The sequence below is a fragment of the Tachysurus fulvidraco genome, chromosome 22 (assembly GCF_022655615.1).
Source record: "Tachysurus fulvidraco isolate hzauxx_2018 chromosome 22, HZAU_PFXX_2.0, whole genome shotgun sequence".
Taxonomy (NCBI): Eukaryota; Metazoa; Chordata; class Actinopteri; order Siluriformes; family Bagridae; genus Tachysurus; species Tachysurus fulvidraco.
In genome coordinates this window covers 18,585,466-18,609,323 of record NC_062539.1, presented here as the reverse complement: position 1 = coordinate 18,609,323, position 23,858 = coordinate 18,585,466, and the positions used below count along the sequence as shown (strand labels likewise).

General features: G+C 39.3%; 2 protein-coding genes across 2 annotated transcripts; both read right to left on the bottom strand.

Moving 5' to 3' along the window:
• Positions 1–153: 153 nt before the first annotated feature.
• trnau1apb (tRNA selenocysteine 1 associated protein 1b) lies at positions 154–5,818 on the bottom strand. Its single transcript, XM_027163524.1, has 9 exons — positions 5,650–5,818; positions 4,655–4,752; positions 4,461–4,560; positions 3,924–3,976; positions 3,640–3,771; positions 3,106–3,225; positions 1,719–1,956; positions 787–829; positions 154–443 (listed from the first exon to the last, which is right to left on the bottom strand). The coding sequence occupies exons 1-9, from the start codon at positions 5,683–5,685 to the stop codon at positions 316–318; spliced, it is 948 nt and encodes a 315-aa protein (XP_027019325.1). The 5' UTR covers positions 5,686–5,818; the 3' UTR covers positions 154–315.
• Positions 5,819–9,905: 4,087 nt separating this feature from the next.
• crsp7 (cofactor required for Sp1 transcriptional activation, subunit 7) lies at positions 9,906–19,914 on the bottom strand. Its single transcript, XM_027163530.2, has 3 exons — positions 19,624–19,914; positions 13,947–14,021; positions 9,906–13,108 (listed from the first exon to the last, which is right to left on the bottom strand). The coding sequence occupies exons 1-3, from the start codon at positions 19,693–19,695 to the stop codon at positions 11,507–11,509; spliced, it is 1,749 nt and encodes a 582-aa protein (XP_027019331.1). The 5' UTR covers positions 19,696–19,914; the 3' UTR covers positions 9,906–11,506.
• Between the last annotated feature and the right edge of the window lie 3,944 nt (positions 19,915–23,858).

The window sequence follows — 23,858 nt, the reverse complement described above, 5'->3', positions numbered from 1 at the left end:
AAGGCTAACAATCACATTAAACCAAGTTTAATTCTGATTTCATGGTGACTGAAATGTTCTACACACTGGACTGCAGGTTCTTTTACAAAAATTATTACATTTAAAAAAAACGGTTATTAAATCTTTCAGCCCGATGAACACTGGACTCAGTTGTGTAGTAAAAAGACAATCTTTATTTAAATGATGCAGAAATCAGACAGAAATTAAAAACAACTTGCACATGAAACAGACCAAGTGTGTAAATTTCTTTTGAAAAGTTAGAGTTGGGTAGAAAGGGTTCGACATTTACAGAAAGGAGACGATCAGGAGAAACTCCTAAGATATTTCAGATGTGATGCAATCTAAAGGCTGCCAGTAACAATTCATGAGTGACTCGTACAACTCCTCACTGCGCTCCATGAACTGCTTGTTCAGTGACTCCACATCCACCGGGGGGTTTGGTTCTGGGGGAAAACACCAAAAGGTCAAATAACACAAATATTTAACAAGTGGAGTCCTTCATGTGACTGATTTATATTCCAGAAATGGTGTTAAAATAAACTTTCACAAGGTTAAAGGTTACAGTAATAAGTCAATAAAAACCTATTGTATCCTATCTACAGTAAAAGAGGCACTTAAGAGTTTTATTTGAAATATTTATCATTTTTATTGTCCTTCATTGTGGCTCAGAAACCCACAGCTAAAGGTCAGTAGAGCTGTACACTGAATGCAGAAGCTCACTAGTAGAATAAATGAGCTACACTTTCTCGGACCAGCAGGAAAAAGAAAGAGTGATGATTTATTTACCTTCGTTCTCTTCCTCAGCCTCTTCAGTGGCATCTTGAGATTGCTAAAAAAAATATATATATATATACATAAATAAATAAATAAAGCAGTACGATAATACATACGACATAGTATGATGAGGATTGTGGAACTTTTGTGAAGTTTAGCTTTAAAGGTTTAATTATTTCGTCGGTTCTGTGCAGCAGAGCGGATGGTATTTGAACACCACTGTGTTTCTCACCAGCATTACAGCAATCATAAAATGTGCAGATGTAGCGGCTGGAGCTCTTCATGGGATAGAGGAGAACCTGATCTGACCAGATACATGCCAGAACAGCAGTGGTGATTATTACGTGTAAATCCTTCTTAATCCTAAAGAGGTTTGTGCCTAACATACTTGGTGCAGTTAATTAATCAAATTAGTCAAACTCGTACACAGAACCTGCTCTAATATTCTCGATATGGTCTTTATACTTTATCACTGAAACCCTTTGTGTTAGTGCTTAGGACCACAGAACCGTCACCGACTACAGAGCCTGAAAGCGGTCCGGCAGGCCGTCTGAGACTAATTTGGCAAAGTGCTGAAGCCGGAGTTGAACACCGCGGTTCAGAAATCCTTGACGAGAGACGACGATTTCAGTCTAATAGGAATCTATTGCCTGTTTTGGAGGACAAATTACCCGTCACTCCGACTGCTAGTCACAGGCTGTATGATAGCACCTAGGGGCACATGAGATTTTACATGTACAAGACAAGAAGAAGAAACAGAGATGAACTTTTGAAAGGTATTTAAATAAAATACTATGTTAAATTAGTCATTCAGTTATAAATGTAAGTGAACAGCGACGGTATCCAGGTCCGGGTGGTTGTGGGGGTAAAACTGAACTGCACTTACAGGTCACTATAGTTAAGTATAATGGCTTCATAAAACACATGCTAAAATTGCTGCATACCTCTGTGGTGGTCTGCATGTCAGGGGGTACGGGGGGTATTCCCACTGGCGGAGGGGGTCCCATCATCCCATGAGGAACAGGAGGCGGCATCGCATAAGGATTATAGCCGTAGTTGTAGCTGTTGTACTGATCGTAACCCCAGTGTTGGTAGTAGTTGTTGTAGGGCTGCTGATAGTACTGCTGCTGGTAATTGCTGTTATAGTTCTGGGTCTGGTTGTGGTAGCTGTTTGATTTGGTGCTGAAAAGAAAAAAAGTTTTTACTAAGGGGGTTAGTAGTGTTCAGGGTCCTAGCTACCGGCAAACACAGAAATGTTCTACTACTCATGCTAGCACAGACAGGCCAGTTTAACCTTTACATGTGCATGGAAACCCTTTACATATTGCACTGATTCTTCAGCAGCAAAACTGAGCCACTACAGATTCACATCTACCTGTATGTTTTAACATGTGCCCCTTTTCCACCAGAAAGAACCGGGTGCTGGTTCAGAGCGAGTGCTGGTGCCGGTTCTATGTTGGTTCCACTGGCGAACCTTCTAAGAACCGGTTTGCCTTTCGGTTAAAGATCATCACAGAGCCGAGTGTGACGTCACTGTATACGTGTCACGTTACACAGCAACGTTAGCGCAGCAGCGACAAACACAACAACAACAACGGTGGATGTCGCTTTACTGTTAATGCTCATGGCTTTGTGAACCTACATTAACACCCAAACGCGGCGAATCCGACGAATAAATGGAGGTTGTAATCGAGAAAGTACTTAACATTATTTTATCATTAAAAAGGTTAGCCTTAGCATGTAGCTACCTGCTATCATGTGTGCTGATAACTGATCATATTGTGGTAAAGTAAAAGTGTATTAAACATTAGTGTACTTAAGGTACGTTATCTAATGCACTAACATTAGCCCCGCCCACAGCCCACACCCACAGCACCTACTTAAGGTACATTATCTAATGAAAGAATAATGAATCTAACAGAAAGAACTGGTTCTAAATTAGGCTCCGAACCTGCACTCAAACCACCTTGGTGGAAAAGGGGCATTACTGAGGGTACTAACCCAAACCGCCTTGGTGGAAAAGGGGCATTACTGAGGGTACTAACCCAAACCGCCTCGGTGGAAAAGGGGCATTACTGAGGGTACTAACCCAAACCGCCTCGGTGGAAAAGGGGCATTACTGAGGGTACTAACCCAAACCGCCTCGGTGGAAAAGGGGCATTACTGAGGGTACTAACCCAAACCGCCTCGGTGGAAAAGGGGCATTACTGAGGGTACTAACCCAAACTGCCTCGGTGGAAAAGGGGCACTGACGCATCAAGTAAAGTTGTTATAAATGATCACAGCGGTCCATACCAACATCTGCAGGTCCCACCTTTTAAAAACATTTACCTTTTGTTAACTGCGATGCTGATTCTGATGGCTTTGCCCCCCAGACCCGTAGCATTCTGAAACTCCTCCAGCGCTTTCTTCTGCTCGCTCTCATCACCAAACTTTACAAAGCCGTAGCCCCTGTCATTGAGAACAAGACTAAAGTGTAAGTATTCCATGTGGGAAACGGTCTAGACTTTGAACCATGCAGCAATTTTTTACATATTTCAAAGTTTTCAAAGAATGGTAAAACAATTTGAAATTAATTTGACGGTAGAACTTTTCTTTTACTTTTAACATGAAGTAGCATCACTTCATTTGTGAGCTGCTCTTGCTTACCCTATATGGGAAAAACGATAGTTTTAGCAGATGTAACAAAGGCAAAGCACATCCATTATATAGTGTGGCCCCTTTTTTGGAAAAGCACGATAGATTACGCAAAAACAACTGGCTCATAAAATCACAACAGTCCTGGCAACAAGATTCTCTTCACTGCATATTAATTGGAAAAAAAGGTGTGAGGCCGTCAGAAATGGACAGGAAACGTATTCATACTTTGAATTTCCGTAGGGATCAGTGACAACTTTGCCTCCTTTGCATGAAGGGTATTTTTTCAGAAAGAACTGATATAGCTGATAATCGTCAACTTCTGGTGTCAGGTCTCCAACAAAGACAGAAAACTCAGGCCTGAGGACAAAGAAAGAAAGCAGCAGAAGATTTAGGAAGATCAGAGTTTTCATCTATCATTAATAACCAATTATTTGGTTGAATTTGAGGCAGCTTTGTAATGCAGAAGGGAACTGAACTAAAACATCAGGCACAAATAAGTACTGACTCACCCAGGCTCAGGCCTTTTCCCATATGTTGCATAGTTCAGCTTGAACTTTCTGGGCTATAAGTAAACAATAATAATAAATATGAGATAATAATACAATATATAAATACAGAAAATAATACTTTTCCTGTGGACAGTAGAGAAAGTTAACAGACGTACGATTACATACCTCCATGACTCAGGCTTTATCCTCTCGTTCCTAATACTGACCAGTTTATTCAGAAGCTTCAAACAAAGTCATTATATAAACAGCCTCAACCACCTTGATTTGGGAAGAAATTAAGCTCTGTGACGTGAGCACTAATCAGACATGGAACTGCATTTGGAAACACCACCAGTTAAAAGTTTGGTTATAAGATCTGTGTCTGAACCTGTGATGTCGTGTGGTGTCCTCCCCCCTCCCTAAATCTATAGCACAAGTATTACAGCCATTTCCTTGTGAAGCTGCTGAGAAAATCAAGAGTGCAGATGGTGCATTCAAGGCATGACAGACATTGTGTTTGTATTTGGGATGTCGTAGTTCAGCGTAAGAGTCACTTACAGGATTTGATCCTGGAACAAGTTTGCCATTGAGCCTCTGGACACAGCGATCAACACTGGCTTCATCTGCCAATTCCACAAAACAATATCCTGCAGAACCTCTGTGGGAAACCACAAATAAAAAAAATGCAGCATTTAATAGAAACAGTAAAAAAGGCTGACGCAGATTTAACAAGATTAATAAAACGCTCTTACCCCGTTACGCGATGGGTTATAATTTTGACCCCGTAGGCCGTCTCCCCCATCGTGCTGAAAGCTTGCTTGATGAAATTTTCATCCATGTATGGGTCTAACTGTACGACACATTACACTCATTAAGCAGAGCTCAGAAACACTTGTATTTTAACTCGCATAAGGAATTCATTTTATTTCAAAACTGCTCTCTGTAAAAATATAAAAATAAAGGTTTCGATGTGTTTTGGGACGTTTTTGTGAGATTTGCTACAACTTTCAGTACATAAAGTTTTGTATAAAAGACAAATAGTTTATATCAATGTAATAATAATAATGTATATAATGTATTAAGTCTGAAGCATTTATACAATGTATGAAAAAAAAGAGTATTTTATAGAGAGAAACTTTAGATTTAAGTTAAGATTAAAATCACAAACTTAATGTTTAAATCTCAGACGTTTTGCTTTTAAACACGACAAAAGTAAAAACATTTAAACTTTTATTCTAAAGTTCTCAGGCTATAGATTTAAATACTGTCACATTAATAAGTCCCCAAAAGATTAATAATAATAATAATAATAATAATAATAATAATAATAGTAATAATAATATTAAATATCAACAGCTCATTATGTATTTTTGTGGTTTAAAAAATTTCGATTTTTATTTCTAACAAAACCAAAAGTTTGACATTAAATCACAGAAAACGTGTTTAAAGCTTAAATACAAAGAAAGTGACCCGGAAGTAAACTATCACTGAGTCACAGCTGTGTTTAATGTGAAATAAGTGCACAATATAAATAATAGTTTGTGTTTAACTTTCACATTTAACAGAATTATCAGCCAGTGAGACAACGATGCTTATAAAATATAGTAAAGTTAGTTTTAAAAGCTCTTAAACTACTTTTATATAATAAACTTAAAGGCAGCTGATTAGCATAAAGTGGCTAATGTATTAGCATCAAGTGGCTAATGTATTAGCATGTAACAAACGTGTAGAGGAAACAAACACTCACGTCGCCCATCCACAGACTCGTCATTCGGTTAAACATTTCTGCAGGTTGATTTTTTTCCGCTACAGAAATTTGAGATTAAAGAAAATTATCTGAGGAAAAACAATCGAACCCAAACCTGACGTCCCTATTGCGCTATGTCTTCTTCCTTTGCTCCTTATTTCCGGTTCCTGTTGTACCGCTGATGCTGAGCTTTGGCGCCCTCTGCTGAGGAATTCAGCTCATTTCAGTTTATCCGTGTTTTGTTATATATATTTCTTATATATTTATTAACACAAAATCTCCTGCAGATTAAACCTCAAATGGTTGGAAATCGATTCAGATCGAAAAGCAATTGCAGTTTTTTTATTCCAGTGAAAAACAAACCTTAGGGGTGCTTTTAACAATTATATGCTGAAACACAGTATATGGGCGAGAGCCTGTGGACGTCCCTCTGAATAAGAAGTTTAGGTGTTTCAGCCAGACTCCATGCTAAATGGTGCATAAAATTAACATAATCCTGGCAGTAGAATGTGTTGGACTTAAGAGTCCAGTAACTTTAAACTGGACATTGTCACTGGTTTCCCCTTTACCACAAGTCATTTTGAGAAGTTTCTGCCCTGCTGCACCTGCCCTGGTCAACCATAAGTGCTATTATTGTGAAATGGGAGCTCTGCCATGAGGCAGAAGACCTGCAGACTCACACAGCACATCCTCACTGTCCTCTTTTGAATGACTCACTACAGTGACTCATTGCTCACTAGAGATGACACCAGGAAAAGAACTGAGCTTTATGAAATGCAGTTTCAAGGTTGAGCAGCTGTACACAAGCTTAAGAATTACATTTACAGCATTTAGCAGATGCCTTTATCCAGAGCAACTTACATTATCAATTTTTTTGTATATAACTGAGCATTAAGGGCCTTGCTCAGGGGCCCAACAGTGTCAGCTTGCTGGACATGGGATCAAACTCTCAACCTTCCAATTAGTAGCCAAACACCTTATCCGTTAGGCACCCCACACACAAGATCACTATGTGCAATGCCATACATCTGAGATGTAGAGCATGCCATCACTGGACTCTGGAGCAGTGGAAGTGTGTTCTCTGGAGTGATGAATCACACTTCTCCATTTCTCTCATGGACAAATTTAGATTTGGTGAATGCCAGGTGAATACTTCCAACCTGGAACAAAGGCATGGTGGTGTGGGGCTATTATTTAGACTTTGGTGAAAGCTCTGCAGTTCCAGTAAAGGATAATGTTAATGCATTTTAGATAATTGTATGCTTCAGTGTGCAGCATGCTGCTTGGCTGTATCTCTGTGCAAAATACGAGGTCTTGAAAGTCTATGGTGGTGGAAGAGTATATAGTGGTGGAACTGAAGTGGCCTCCACAAAGCCCTGACTATCAGTCCATGTCCATCAGTACTTGTGGACTGGTAAACTAGGATAGTGGACCATGTTTAAAACAGGAGACCTAAAAGTTTGTTCCAAATATAGAAGGCCTCACACACTTCAGCATTCCAGGAAATATTTCTTCCAGGATTCTGATGAGGAGACGCTGCCTGACAGTTGAACCTTAGACAGTGGACAAACCCTTTCCTTTTAATATAGCTATGCATGGGATCATAGTAGTATCTAGACTATAGGTGCTCTGCAGATTTAGGGAACGTGTACGATCACGTGCCGTGCCATTTCATTTGTCATGGGATTACAGGGTATATGGATTTATCTAATCTGTATTTGAATAGTTAGTGTTAGATCTGCTTTATTGGTTTCAAGTCAAAATAGTTTAAACTCCATCATAGGTTAGGATTGAATTCATGGAAGCAAGATGATGTGGTCAAGGTTGGAAAGGGCTACAGCACGGGCAGGAAGGTTACAATGTAAAATCCTAATTATTTAACCTAAGGTGACAATCAGCACTTCCACATCTGAGGCCATAGTTCTCTCCCTGTAATTGAGGGGAGCAGCCTATCCTGTACATGTGGGTAGTACCTTGGGATCATTATATATAAATTATCATCTTTCTGCTGTTCCCGTCAGAGGTCGCCATGTTTCCACCTAACACTATCCTCATCAGCTCTACTCTCGCAAAAGTTACCTTCATGTCCTCATTTAACACATCCATATATCTCCTCTTTGTCCTTCCTCTTGACCTCTGACCTGCAGCTCCATCTCCAACATCCTTCTACCAATATAACCATCTCCCTCCTCCTATGTCCAAGCCATCTCAATCTATCCTCTCTGTCCTCGTCCCCAAAACAGCCGACCTGAGCTGTCCCTCTGATGTGCTCATTCCTAATCCTGTCCATCCTCGTCACTCCTAAAGAGAACCTCAACATCCTCATCTCTGCCGCATGTCTTTTCCTCACTGTTACAGTCTCTACCCCACACAGCAGAGCTGCTCTCACTACTGTCTTCTACACATTTCCATTGATTCTTACGGACATTCTCACACAACACTCCTGACGCTTTTCTCCACCCTCTCCAACCTGCCTGTACTCACCACTTCACCTCTTTTCCACACTCAACGTCACACTGGATGGTCGACCCCAAAAACTCCTGCACATTCTTGACCTCAGCCCCCTGTAACCTCACTGTTGTGCATTGTTCATACACATGTATTATCTTACTACAACTGACTTTCATTCCTTTTCTTTCCAAAGCAGACCTCCACCTTTCAAGGTGTTCCTCCAACCTGCACTCTACTCTCACTACAGAGCACAAGCTTCATTGTCCACAGTGATTCCTGTTATCCCATTTCTCTTCCTATCCACAACATAATAAAACAGTTTGTATCCCCCTCCAGTACTATATACCTTGCTCCCCTTCCACCAGGTCTCCTGCAAAAACAGTATATCTACCTTCCTTCTCTCAATCATGTCCACCACCTCTCAATCTTTCCATGCCATTGTACCCAAATTAAGAGTCCCTACTCTCAGACCTGTACTCCTGCGTTTCCTCTTCTCTCTCTGCCTTTGAACCCTTCGCCCTCCCCTCCTCCCTCGACCAACAGTAGCACCCTGTAGGTTAACAGTGCTGGTGGCAGTCGTTGTTAAGCTGAGCCTCGACCGATCCCGTGTGGGATCATTATTAATGAATGAGGGGGAAACGGTGTGCGAGATTAACGAATGGATCAGTTCCTAATCGCTTTGTGCTTACAGGTCAATCCATGTCCCTGTCCTCACCTATGGACACACTGTGTAAAGTCAGAATGAATCAGTTAGTAATTAGGGCAGCAGAAATGAGGCTCTAAACTTGTGGCCAAGGCAAATATTTGTGGCATTGAAGTCCTCCATGACCAAGGGAAACATTTTTTGCAGGAAAGTCCCCCGGATTAACAAGATTTTTCATATGTAGGTTGTAGCATGTTATTTATCTGCCTGCAACATCCCATTTTATGAGATACTATTCCCTTACAAAGGGTCTATAAAATCATAGTTTCCTATGTATATGGCACATTTATTGTGTTAAGCTTTCATAACCCCAAAAAACACCCACCAAACTTTGCAGGTGCTCATAAATCTCTTAGTGTGGTATTAAAGGGTAAAGAGCATCATCATAGACAGGGGGAAATTTGTGTCAACATTCAGAACCAGTGGGGAACAACAGGGACGGATCACAGGGAAAGATTTTAAATGGTATACAGTAGATCAAGGGAGTCTAATGTTATCAGCAAAGGCCCGAGTAGGTGCAAGTGTTCTATTATAAATTTGGATGGATTTGACTGCAGCTATAAACAACTGTGATCAATGCATAAGTAGCTGAGCATAAAATATCTGCAAAAAATTCTCTTTAGATGATGTGAATACCTTAGATCAGAAATCAGTAAAAACATATGACCCACACATGACCCCACGCACCCCTCACCCTCCTGCCATCTTCATGCAGGCTCTCAACAGTTTCAGAAATTCCGACCAATTTGAAGACTTGAACAGAAATTTGTGTTACATTGAACTTTAAATCTGTAGAATCATATAAAAGTCCCTAAAACCACAGTGAAGTACATTCAGTAAAAACATCAACACAGTACTAGCTTGAAACCATGGAACAGCATCAAAAAGATCAAATACTGATGGGTTTTTTTGACATCTGATTGAGAGTCAGATCTGGCAGCAAAAAACTGACATCTATTAAAAAAAAAAAGCTTTAGTAAGGACACATTTCCTCCATCGCAGAGACGCGTTACACCTCTACAAAACAAAGACGTCATTCTGCAACAGAACTGAAAGCAACAGATTTAGTGGTTACTAACAGAAACTACCCAAATGGAAAAGGTTCAATTAAATCATTTATTTTGAACAAACGAGTCATGTTGAACACTGAACAAAAATTATTGATCAACCAACTGATCAGAATAGTTTGCCATCTGGTTTTATTGCAGATTCATGATACCCTAAACAAGGGCTGAGCTCATTGCTTCAAAAACAATGTGTATCCCTGCAATATCGGACATGGTATTAAGAAATATGTTGTACTTTTCAAGTTAAGCTAGCTGAAGCCATTCCAATTTCTTTTTTTTTCCTTATCCTTTTACACATTAAAGGCACATTGGTACGAAAGTAGCAGAGCACACAGTGTTTGCAAGTCAGCAGCAAAATGACTTTCACTGCCTTAACAAAACATTATGAAAACGAAACAAACCAGATTTAATATAAAGAAAATTGGGGACACCATGTAATTATACTGCGCTCAGCATTTACATCTTAAATTTACTGACAGATTGATGCATGTGAAAGATCTTAAACAAAGAATCACCTCTCACTAAACAAACATTTTACATGGACAAAGAACTATGTACAGACATGCAGATAATGCACATTTACTGTCTGTGTTTGTGTGTGTGTGAGTGTGTGAGCGAGAGTGTGTGTGAGAGAGAGAGAGTGTGTGTGTGTGTGTGTGTGTGAGTGTGTGAGCGAGAGTGTGTGTGAGAGAGAGAGAGTGTGTGTGTGAGAGAGAGAGAGAGTGTGTGTGTGTGAGAGAGAACAGGGCTGAAAACAGTATTTAAAAAAAAAAGCTATAAATTCCCAAAGGCTCTTGTTGTTGTGTCCAATAAGGCGTTTAAACATCTTCTGACGGAATGGTAACAAGTTCATTTCCAGCATTTGAACATTTTTTTAAATAAGAGACACAGAAGCTCTGCTGCAACTCAACTGTGGCATGAAGTGCAATAAACCGATATTTCTTTGATCTGTATAATGATCTAAGCAAATATATTTATTTTACTTCCATTAAACTCCAATCAAGATGTCCATCTAAAAATAGATCTGCTTTTCTTCACATGCACAGAATCAACTGAACAAATGTAACATAAGGAATGTTAGTGTCTGCGTTCTATAGCACGAGACAGACACCATGTACAAACCGCATGTCCATCGCAAATAAAAAGGGGATAAGGGAAAAAAAGGGATGAAAAGCCTTAGATATTCACACATCTTGGCAGATAAACCTCCTGGTAGGAAAAATGATTAAGTCAAATAAATAGATGCATACATGATAAAAAAAAAAAGTATAATTTATTCTTTAAGTCACAAAGCTTTTTTTTTTTTTTTTTTTGTAACTGCTGAACAAGTTTCTGACCTGCTTTCCAACCTGCACTGTTTAGTGCTCGGACTCCTATACACGCTGTGCAATAACTGGCCCAGGTTCTCTCACTGAGCCACACTTACAAATCTAGTTTGCAAATATTTGTTGGTAGCAGCACATTACAAACAGGACATCTATTTTAATTAGCTTTTTATTTAAGAAAACCAAAGAGCCCCCATTTCACTCCATGTATCAGAAAACTTCAGTACTGAATATAAAGAAGGTCTGAGACTTGTTTTAAACTCACAGTGGGGGGAAATGAAAACCAAACGCCATCAAAGCTGTTTTTTTTTTCAGTCTAGGCAGACATATGGCAGAATATTTAATTTGGTCTCATCACCATGACAATCCAAAGATATACAATCTGTCCAATCATACCATGTTCCCTTGGTGTCATAACAGCCATTAACTCCTGGCCAGTGCTCTTTGTCTATTCTATGAAGGTCCTCGCGCGTCACCTCTCGACTCGCGCCCGGTAGTTCATCGGTCGAACCGCTCGGGACTAAAACGTGAGTCTTCCTTAATTCTCTTACAGCGTTTTCCTCTTGTTTCAAATACTCGGTCATGAAAAAGTGTGCGCCGTGAGTTTGAGCTCCAGAGGAAGTCAAAACGTTGCTCTGAAGACTAAGGTAGGACTGAATGATCTCGTTCCTGGACAGCTCTTTCCAGTTGGTTTGCTGGAAAGGGTTTTGAGCAGTTGTAGGTGGCTTCTGTTGGGGGGTCTCAATCCTCACAGGCTCTAAAACGGGTGGTCTCTGGCTTTCCTCCTCCTGGTGAGATTCCTTTGGAGTGAGAGGTTTGATTTGTCCTGTGACCGGGTCAAAGGTCAGTCTGCGCTCTTTTAAGCGCACAGGCTTTGTCCTGTCCTCTGAGGACTGGCCTTGAAGATTTACCATGTAGTCTCTAGACCTGTACTTCTTTCTTTTTTTGTTCAAGGTTGCACTTTCTGTCCCAGTCTTCGGGAGCTCGGGCGACAAATTGTGCCTGGACAGTTCTGAAGGCTCCTTTGCTGTACTGTTAAGCAGGGATTCAGAGGTTCTCTCAACAGGTCTGTTGAAGGGAACAGAGTCCTCCAGGTCTACAGTTAGACGGCCGTCAGCATGAGACATTTTATTTGGGGAGGTTAAAGGCAAAAGAGAGGGCACTTGGGCAGAATTATGAGATGGGCTCAACAGAGTCCCTTTTGATGCATAAGTTGAAGACCTTTTAGCCACCGACTCACGAGCTACAGTATGTGGACTTAATGAGAATTGTGGACTACTGATTAGGTGTTTGTCACCTCCATCTCCTTCTGCTTTTGACTGCTGCTGTAACACTGATGTTTTGAGTAAGGATGAAGTGCTGGGCAGTCTGGTAAGCCCTGGAGAACTTGGATGAGGCTTAACAGCATTTACAGGGATTTTGTTTTGTTTGTCATTGTCGAGATGCTCTGAGCAATTTCTATCAGAAGGTGCATTGTCCTGTCTTTCTAGAAAAGTCTCCGGGTTGCCACTAAATCCATTTGATGGAGGAGTGGAGGAAAGTGTGTGTCCATAAGATAATGTTTTGTGCATTTTAGAGGGCGGATGAGGACCATCCCTTTGGTCCCCCCTGTGTTTTCGGTTTCTAGACTTTTCCGCTGTAGCTGAGTAAGTGTTGTGAACATCATTTCTGTTCTTAAGTTCTGGAGACTTTATGCTAGGTGGGGGAACAGCAGGAGGCGTGTCTGTTCGGCACGGATGAGAACTGCCATTGGCTGAGCCTGGGGTTCCTGGTACTCCTCGAGAAGAAGCATCATTTTGGCTGGGCTCAATCAGTTTCTGCCAGCTTCGAAGGAGTTTCTTGGCACGTTTAGCAAGGTCTTCATCTTTTGTCTGCTTCCTGACATCATTAATAATCTTTCCCAAGCGAGTTTCCTGCATTGAAAAATATATATTAAATTAATACAACTGACCAGTAGTGTTTCATGGCTTTTAGCAAGAGTATAAAGACGACTGTCGTTACAACGTTAGCCACGATTACAAATATAACAAAAGCGACATTTCTGGGTCTGATCAGATGAAATAACGTACAGATTAATATTAGTAACAAACAAAAAAACAGGCTTTCTGACATTTTACTAACAAAACCCAAACTGTAACAAATGAAGGTTCTGTTAAAAAGCCTGAAACCATAAACTGTAGAGGAATGTGTGATAAAAAACTTTACACAATGTACAGCCCAGGTCTCAGATAAAGGTTAGCAAGACACACATCTGTATAGCCACACACACACACACACACACACACACACACACACACACAGCAATATGCAACAGTTTACAGTTAAGGTTATTCATGTATGCACAGCTGCTTTCAGGTGACTTTTATAGTTAAACAAATGTGACAATGACATTCAACATATTGAGTAAAAGTGATTAGAAATAAATGGCAATATTCAAACATGGACTCAGCAATCAACAGGCAATGTAGCAAGCACACAAGGCATTTACACCTATTAGATCATTTTATCTGATCCCTTGCTCAAGAACAACAAAAACACAAGTGAATGACAAAGATTCGTCATGACCGTGAGCGTAAATACCATTTCATCTTCACTGTCAGTCCCTGGTGCATGAATAGCTGACGATAATGCCATGCGTCCCTTTTATTATTAAGACTTTGAAAAACATCTCATCATATGGTTTGCACTTCAGTCACATAACTAAATGCTTCACCAACAGTTCTCACAAAGGCCAGTGAGGAATATACCAACCTCAAGTGCTTCTTTAGTGATTGGATATTTCTCCAAATTGGTGATAACATCAAGGACTGCAACCATGTTCGATATCTGTAGGGAGAACAGAGCAGCGTCAATTGTTTATTAAAATGCTGGGATAGACAGACAGATGATGGCAATTTCCTAAAAGATTCAGTGAGATCCTACTATTACTACATGCTCTATGTAATAAACTATTATGCAAAACACAGTCTGTCATCTGATAATCCTGAGGTTATACCTGTGACAATTTTACCCCATTTATGCAATTTATGTAAAAACATTACATGATCAAAATTGAGGCACTACCTGCAATATTTGGACAGAGTCACAGTAAAAAATATGCACTGTCCCCCATTGCTGTATTATGCAATATATAAATGTTACTGTTACACAAACTCTGCTTATTTAGAGCTAATAAACAAAGAAAAAAGCTTATTTACTGATATAACTGCTATGGTACATCCTAGTGGCTTGTGAACATCCAATAATACATTTGACCTGTTTAACAGAAATGACATTAGATCTAAACCCATATAAACACCTGGTGAATCAGGACCAAGCTGGAGCACCAGGCCAACACTAACCATAATCAGGTGGTGTTGCTCCTGATCGAACAGCTCTTAACTAACACGTTAAAGCAAAGCACAGTCACTACAGATCTCCAAAAATATGGACCATCATCAGAGATGGCAGAACCTGAAGGTGGTGTTGAAAAAACAGTGTAGATTTAATAAGGATATTTATTAGGCTAGTCACACTGACACTGCTCTAGCTCTTAAGCTGCCCTTGGCTATAAAACCCCATATAAGTTCCTGCTGCACGGCTGATTTGGCATCAAACTAAATTGGTAAAAACAACAATACCTCTTTTTTCTTGAGATTTCTATTCTACAAAAAATGCCATTTAATTTGATTTCTTTATAGATTGATTTTTCTACTTTTAGCACCTTTATTTCTTTCTAGAACATAAGATCTCCCCAAGATTACAAATTGAGGTTAACTTTGATTTTATTCCCACTTAAATCTGTAATGTGCTTTTGTCACACAAGTAATGTCATGAATTGATTGAATTGATCACATAAAAATAACCACATAGAATTGGACATAAACCAAATTAGTTTAGATGTGAAACTAGTCCTGAGTTTAAACTCTCTGTTAATGACAACATTAATAACCACACCTTATAAACAATGTACATTCTTTGTGACAATGTAAAATTTATTAGCAGTGTCACTGACTGCAATTTCTTTCAGACCGCTTGTGTAACTTTAATTAAAAAAATGGTTGCCTAGTAACAAATTTAGTGACCGAGCACACATTTACACCAAACAATACGGTAAGTGATGTGATTTTATATATATATACATACAGTGGTGTGAAAAAGTATTGGCCCCCGTCCTAATGCTTTCATTTTTTGCACGTTTGTCACACTTTAATGTTTCAGATCAAACAAATGTAAATTAGGCAAAGATGACACAATTAAACACAACATGCAGTTTTTACATGAAGGTTTTTAATATTAAGGGAAAACAAATCCAAACCTACACGGCCCTGTGTGAAAAAGTGTTTGCCCTCCTGTGGTTTATCACACCTGAGTTTAATGTCTGTAGCCACACCCAGGCCTGATTACTGCCAAACCTGTTCACTATCAATACATCACTTAAATAACACCTGACTGAAGTGAAGGAGACCAAAAGATCCTCAGAAGCTACACATCATGCTGAGATCCAAAGACAATCAGGAACAAATGAGAAAAGAGTAAGTGAGATCTATCAGTCTGGAAAAGGTTATAAAGCCATTTCTAAAGCTTTAGGACTCCAGTGAACCTCAGTGAGAGCGGTTATACACACATGGGGGAAACATGGAACAGTGGTGAACCTTCACAGGAGTCACCGACCGACCAAAATTGCCCCGAGAGCAGCAACGACTCATCCGAGATGTCACCAAAGACCCCACAACAACATCCAAACCTCCAAGACAAGATCACATGGTCCTGCCATGTTGTTTGTGTATCTCCATGGCAAACGTGGGGGTGGGGGCACCGATTTTCATTCAAACAGATCGATGTAAACTACACATTCGAGTTAATTGATAAAATCGATTTATCACCCTAATATCAGCAGTGTGTGTGTAAATAATGAATATCATTTTTGAATGGAATTTTTGAATTTATTATCACAAATTCCTGTTAAAAATTTACAGAGTAGACAACATTTGGAACCTAGTGGCTGATTTATTATTGTGCGGCAAGCAACAGTAAAAAAGGGCAAGGCAAATGTGTGTAAGTGCTATTGAATAAACAGGACCACCACCCCACCCCACCCCCACCCCCTTTTTATTTAACCCAACGACAGCACAGTCCCAGTCTCTTGTTTGTGATTGGTTCCCAAGAATGAGGCTTGTGAATTTTCAGGTCAAAGTCCACACAGACTGTAAGCAAGAAGCAAAATTAACAGCTACTAAATCCAAGTCTTTCACTACACTTCCATCATTTGTCAGTTGAGCTTAATTAAAAATTAAAATCACCACAAACTGCCCCCTAGTACACAAGAATTAAGTTGCAGTCAGCTGCAGTGTTGTGCCTTTAAAAGATGTTCTGAAACTAAAATGTGAGAACATGGGTTCTCTCTCTCTCTCTCTCTCTCTCTCTCTCTCTCTCTCTCTCTCTCTCTCACACACACACACACACACACACACACACACACATACACACACACACCTGACCTGTACATCATGACTGTTCTCTGTATTTGATTATTGCTATTCATGTACAATGCCACAGACTTCATGAACAAGTAAGTAAGGCAGAACCAAACAGTGAGCTCAGGATTTGAATACTGGGGCCTGGAGCAGTTATTTGATTATCCTGATCATGAACAGTAAAAATACTGGCAGGAAATATACATTCATTCTCTGATCTTTACTAGCAGATCCTTTTAAAATCTAACCTGTTCACAGAGGTTGTATTTCACATACTGTAACTTTAGCAATTAAGGACAAACTTCAAACATGCAGTTTAACTAAATTTACTTTACAGGCTGTTAATAAATTAATTACACTCAGCTGAGTTAGTTAGTCTATTACTTTAACATTCATGGCATTTGACATACATCTAATCCAGAGCAACTTACATTTCTCTTATTCATGCAACTAAGTGGTTGAAAGTTAAGGGCCTTCATCACAGGCCCAGCATTGTTAAAGCATGGATCAGTTTGATCAGGACTCCAAACATTTTAACCACTGAGCTACTACGGTCCTATTTAGAAGAGCAAGCTAGGTAGTTTAACAGTACACTGTATGGCCAAGTGTTTCAGACATCTATACCGTTCACATAAAGTTTAAAGCACACAACTGTACTGAATGCCTTTGGAATCCATGCTGTAGAATTACAATTTCCCTTCACTGACACCAAAAACAAGACAATCCACAATGTGAGCTCCATGAACCATGTCACAGCATGTACAGAGCCTCGACCTCAACCCCACTAGTATCCCTTTAAGATGACGTGAAACTCTGACTAGCTGCCAGCCTTCATCAACTAACCGCAGAAAAAGGAACTTTAAATGAGTTACATTACGTTCACCTATAAAGCGACTCACAGCCTCAAATGTAACCAGAGACCATTTATTAGTGAGACCTGGTGACACGTTCGACAGTGACACATGGGCATGTTAGAGATGTGACAAAGTGAAGAAAAGTTTAAATTTACAAATATGGAGTGACCCAGTGTAGGTCTGGTTAATCTGTGTTGTTAACAAAAGACACACATGAAGGCATCCAAAAAGTCTACACAATTCAGCAACCCTACACTACACAGGAACTGTGATAAGTCTCACTTGCGCTTGATCTAGGACAGTGCTATATGGTGATACATACAGTAGAATAGAGACAGCGGGGCACAGAGACAGCGGGGCACAGAGACAGCGGGGCACAGAGACAGTGAATAACTGGTGTTTATTTCGTTTACCATGTTGGTGTAAAGATGAATATTGTGCATATACAGGTTGGATGATCATGACAACTTTGAAGGTTTAGATTTAAAGTGCACAGCATATAGAAAATGTGAGTTTGCATTTGTATGGATTTTACAGCTGGATTATTATTCTTTACACACCACTAACACTTACATAGCTGGTGAAGACTGAATTTTACAATGAAGCAGAATGAGGTTCTGATGAGACACTGAGTGTGAACAGGACTTGAGTTGGGCCTTCTGCCCTGATGTGTGACAAACATTTAGGTTTACACTCATTCCTGATCAGCATTGTGAAACTACATACAGCAATGTCGTGCAAGGTATATACATAGTTTTCACAAAACAAGTGTTATAATAATTAGTATTATTTCTATTAGTAGTAGTAGAACAGCAGATAGCATTGCCATGTCATAGTTTCAGGGCTCCTGTCTGATCCCAAGATACAATTGTTAGAGTTTCACATGTTCTCCATTTTCCTTCCACAGCCCAAATAGATAAATTATAATAAATAATCCCTAGGTGTGAGTGTGATTGTGTGAGTGCGTGTGTGAGAGTGTGTGTGTGTGAGAGTGTGTGTGTGTGAGAGAGAGTGTGCGTGTGCGAGAGTGTGTATTGCTCTAACCCATCCAGGGTGTATTCCCACCGCTTGTCTGTCATTTGGAGGTTTTGCTCCAGAATAAAGCTGAAGATGAATTAGATCAAAAATGTACATGTATAAGGGTTAAGATTAACTGGGAACATGAAACAGCAGTAAAGCAGCAATCAGCCTGACAAAGTGAAGCCTCTTGACTGAGGAGTAAAAATAACAAATCCAGATGTAGGCTGCTGTTGTGAAAAATCTGTAGGTAGATTTAGTTTAACTCAATGTATACAACTATAAACAGAAACTATCTATCTATCTATCTATCTATGAACACACACACACACACACACACACACACACACACACACACACACAAGGTTAGGGTGAATAACTACAGGTGTTTTTCTTTAATCACTTCAGTATTGTGCTACATTACAGAACAGCTGGGTGTCAAAACATCACAGTACATAATATTGCTGTTAATTATTGCCATAAACAACCTGACAGGTGTTAGAAATGTTCGACAGTTAAAGTCAGGAAAAAAGTATTTGTTTAAATAATGTTTAAAAACGAGCTGCTCAGAATCACTTAGCTTTAACTCGTTATCTCCATGTGGAGGAAAACAGCACGACCAGCTGGCATTAATGTCCTTCTTTACACACATAGGACTGTTTATTATTAACTTTATTAGTGTTTATAACATTAAACTGAATGTTTGGCTTTATAACTAGACGATATGTTACTGTACATTAGCAGCTAACTGCTGACCTGCAACCTTGCTGTAGCACCGTGTGACTTAGCTGAGCTTTAGCTAATGCTAATTACTGTCAAACTTTATGTTCATGAACAATATTAATGTTAATGTAAAAACACAACAACGTTATTAAGTCGTTATTCAACACAAAAGTGACCGTGTTAATAAAAGTGCTTCTTGTGGCTAACTTTAAAGCTAAACTTGTGCTAACAGTTAGCGGCTAACAGCAGCTTTACAGCACAATAAACGCGTCGGTAACTGAAGCGGACAGTTAAAGGGAAACTAAATGTTGGTTACTGAATAAACATGAAGTTATAACCGGTTATAACCAGCTGCTAGTTAGCTACAGAGCTACTCACATTGCTGTGGCTGTCGATGGCCTCCAGCAGCTTGTCTCTCATCAGCTGCGGGGTTGCGGAGGCCGGTGTCATTGCCGCCGGGGGAAGTGTTTATACTGCAGGAACTACAGCTCTGTCTGGGGCTCCGACACGTGTCCTATCCGCATGTTCCTTATGGCTGATCGCTCAACAACTCACAGCATTACAGCGAATAAACACGAGTCACCACACGGCGTTTCTGCTGCCTTCATAGCGGTGATCTGCTCTAGTGCTGGGATCCAAACGTCTCCTCAATGCATTATGGGAACTCGGGGCGATTAAACGTCATCACGCAAACGCGTGCGCATAACTATCCGCTCGACGTAACGCTACGTTCCAAATGGCGTAGGGTGTAGTGTACATGTAGTGTAACTAGTGTACATGTAGTGTAACTGCAGTGTAACTAGTGTACATGTAGTGTAACTGTAGTGTAGTGTAACTGTAGTGTAGTGTAACTGTAGTGTAGTGTACATGTAGTGTAACTAGTGTACATGTAGTGTAACTGTAGTGTAGTGTAACTGCAGTGTAACTAGTGTACATGTAGTGTAACTAGTGTACATGTAGTGTAACTGTAGTGTAACTAGTGTACATGTAGTGTAACTGTAGTGTAGTGTAACTGCAGTGTAACTAGTGTACATGTAGTGTAACTAGTGTACATGTAGTGTAACTGTAGTGTAACTAGTGTACATGTAGTGTAACTGTAGTGTAGTGTAACTGCAGTGTAACTAGTGTACATGTAGTGTAACTAGTGTACATGTAGTGTAACTGTAGTGTAGTGTAACTGCAGTGTAACTAGTGTACATGTAGTGTAACTGTAGTGTAGTGTAACTGTAGTGTTACTATAGTGTAGTGTAACTGTAGTGTTACTGTAGTGTAACTGTAGTGTAGTGTAACTGTAGTGTAGTGTTACTGTAGTGTAGTGTAACTGTAGTGTAGTGTAACTGTAGTGTTACTGTAGTGTAGTGTAGTGTAACTGTAGTGTTACTGTAGTGTAGTGTTACTGTAGTGTAGTGTACCTGTAGTGTAACTGTAGTGTTACTGTAGTGTAACTGTAGTGTTACTGTAGTGTAGTGTAACTGTAGTGTAACTGTAGTGTTACTGTAGTGTTACTGTAGTGTAACTGTAGTGTAGTGTAACTGTAGTGTTACTGTAGTGTAGTGTAACTGTAGTGTAGTGTAACTGTAGTGTAGTGTTACTGTAGTGTATTGTAACTGTAGTGTACATGTAGTGTAGTGTAACTGTAGTGTAACTGTAGTGTAGTGTAACTGTAGTGTACATGTAGTGTAGTGTAACTGTAGTGTACATGTAGTGTAGTGTAACTGTAGTGTAACTGTAGTGTAGTGAAACTGTAGTGTAACTGTAGTGTAGTGAAACTGTAGTGTAACTGTAGTGTACATGTAGTGTAGTGTAACTGTAGTATTACTGTAGTGTAGTGTAGTGTTACTGTAGTGTAGTGTAACTGTAGTGTTACTGTAGTGTAACTGTAGTGTAGTGTTACTGTAGTGTAACTGTAGTGTAGTGTAACTGTAGTGTTACTGTAGTGTTACTGTAGTGTAACTGTAGTGTAACTGTAGTGTAGTGTTACTGTAGTGTAACTGTAGTGTTACTGTAGTGTTACTGTAGTGTAACTATAGTGTAGTGTAACTGTAGTGTTACTGTAGTGTAACTGTAGTATTACTGTAGTGTTACTGTAGTGTAACTGTAGTGTTACTGTAGTGTAGTGTAGTGTTACTGTAGTGTTACTGTAGTGTAACTGTAGTGTTACTGTAGTGTAACTGTAGTGTTACTGTAGTGTAGTGTTACTGTAGTGTTACTGTAGTGTAACTGTAGTGTAGTTTAACTGTAGTGTTACTGTAGTGTAACTGTAGTGTTACTGTAGTGTAGTGTAACTGTAGTGTAACTGTAGTGTAGTGTTACTGTAGTGTAACTGTAGTGTAGTGTAACTGTAGTGTTACTGTAGTGTAACTGTAGTGTAAATGTAGTGTAGTGTTACTGTAGTGTTACTGTAGTGTAACTGTAGTGTTACTGTAGTGTAGTGTAACTGTAGTGTAGTGTACATGTAGTCTTACTGTAGTGTAACTGTAGTGTTACTGTAGTGTAACTGTAGTGTAGTGTAACTGTAGTGTTACTGTAGTGTTACTGTAGTGTAACTGTAGTGTAACTGTAGTGTAGTGTAACTGTAGTGTAACTGTAGTGTTACTGTAGTGTTACTGTAGTGTTACTATAGTGTAGTGTAACTGTAGTGTTACTGTAGTGTAACTGTAGTATTACTGTAGTGTTACTGTAGTGTAACTGTAGTGTTACTGTAGTGTAGTGTAGTGTTACTGTAGTGTTACTGTAGTGTAACTGTAGTGTAACTGTAGTGTTACTGTAGTGTAACTGTAGTGTTACTGTAGTGTAGTGTAGTGTTACTGTAGTGTTACTGTAGTGTAACTGTAGTGTAGTTTAACTGTAGTGTTACTGTAGTGTAACTGTAGTGTTACTGTAGTGTAGTGTAACTGTAGTGTTACTGTAGTGTAACTGTAGTGTAACTGTAGTGTTACTGTAGTGTAGTGTAACTGTAGTGTTACTGTAGTGTAGTGTAACTGTAGTGTTACTGTAGTGTTACTGTAGTGTAACTGTAGTGTAGTGTAACTGTAGTGTTACTGTAGTGTAACTGTAGTGTAACTGTAGTGTAGTGTAACTGTAGTGTAGTGTAGTGTAACTGTAGTGTAACTGTAGTGTAGTGTTACTGTAGTGTAACTGTAGTGTTACTGTAGTGTAGTGTAACTGTAGTGTAGTGTACATGTAGTCTTACTGTAGTGTAACTGTAGTGTTACTGTAGTGTAACTGTAGTGTAGTGTAACTGTAGTGTTACTGTAGTGTAGCTGTAGTGTAGTGTTACTGTAGTGTTACTGTAGTGTAACTGTAGTGTAACTGTAGTGTTACTGTAGTGTAGTGTACATGTAGTGTAGTGTAACTGTAGTGTTACTGTAGTGTAACTGCCTTACACATATCAGAATTAGAATCAGAATGAGCTGCAGTGAAGGCATTTACGTTCCTGAGCTCCACTGTCTCCCAGGACTTGAAGATCATCAACACCACTGTTAAAAAGGACCAACAAAGGATGTAGTTTCTTAACCAGTAGAAGAAGTTTAACCTTCCACAGGAGCTGCTGAAACAGTTCTACTCAGCCGTCACCAAGTCTGTTCTGTACGCATCAGTAAATGTTTGGTTCAGAAACAAAATCAGACATCAGAAGACTACAGAGAAAGGTTCGGACTGCTAAAAGGATGATTGGGGTTCTTCTGCCCATCCTTCAAGAACTGTAGAGATCCAGAGTGAGGGAAAGGGCTCAGAAAATCACTCTGGATCCCTTAAATCCAAGCCATCAGCTTTTTAAACTTTTACCATCTGTCCGGCACATACCAGCACAACCAGACACAGTTTCTTCCCCCAGACAATTTACCTGATGTGAACAGTTAAATGTTCCCCATTACACAATAATAGGGTTTGGGTTAGTTATTATTGTATAATAATGTGCAATAATCTTACATTTAATTGTTACCATCTCCATCCTATTACATCATGCATCTCATTCTATTCTATTCTATTCTATTCCATTATATCATCTATGGCACAGCTGTACATACAATTTATTTAATTTTCAATTTATTTTTTAATTTTCTCTATTTGTGTATTTTTATTGTTTTAATTCTCATCTTATGATACATCCTTGTTTCAATGTAGAAAAACCAAAACCCTGAGCAGTTCCACGATGTCTTTTACCCGCTTCACCACTAGATGGTGGTGTTTTGTAATCCATAAACGTGACCATTTTCCCGATTATTACCAACCTTCCACCAGTCTATAGCTTTGGTAGAAATTTGTAATAATAATAATAATAATAATAATAATAATAATAATAATAATAATAATAATTTGTATTATTTTATTTATAGCTGCCTTTCAAGTCACTCAAAGTCAGCATACAAATACAAAGTATACCACACACCTTACAAAGTAAATAAAATAGCATTAAACAATAAAACAATATTAAGAAAAACAGATATCTAACAGTAAACATTAGAGAGATTTAAGTACAGCCTAAGATCATGTGGAATAAACGCATCTGAACAAATTGGTTTTGAGGCGTGTTTTGAATGTGGTGATGTTTGTAACCCTTATCCTTACCTTAACCCTTACCCTTTCCCTAACCCTTACCCTAAACCTTTCCA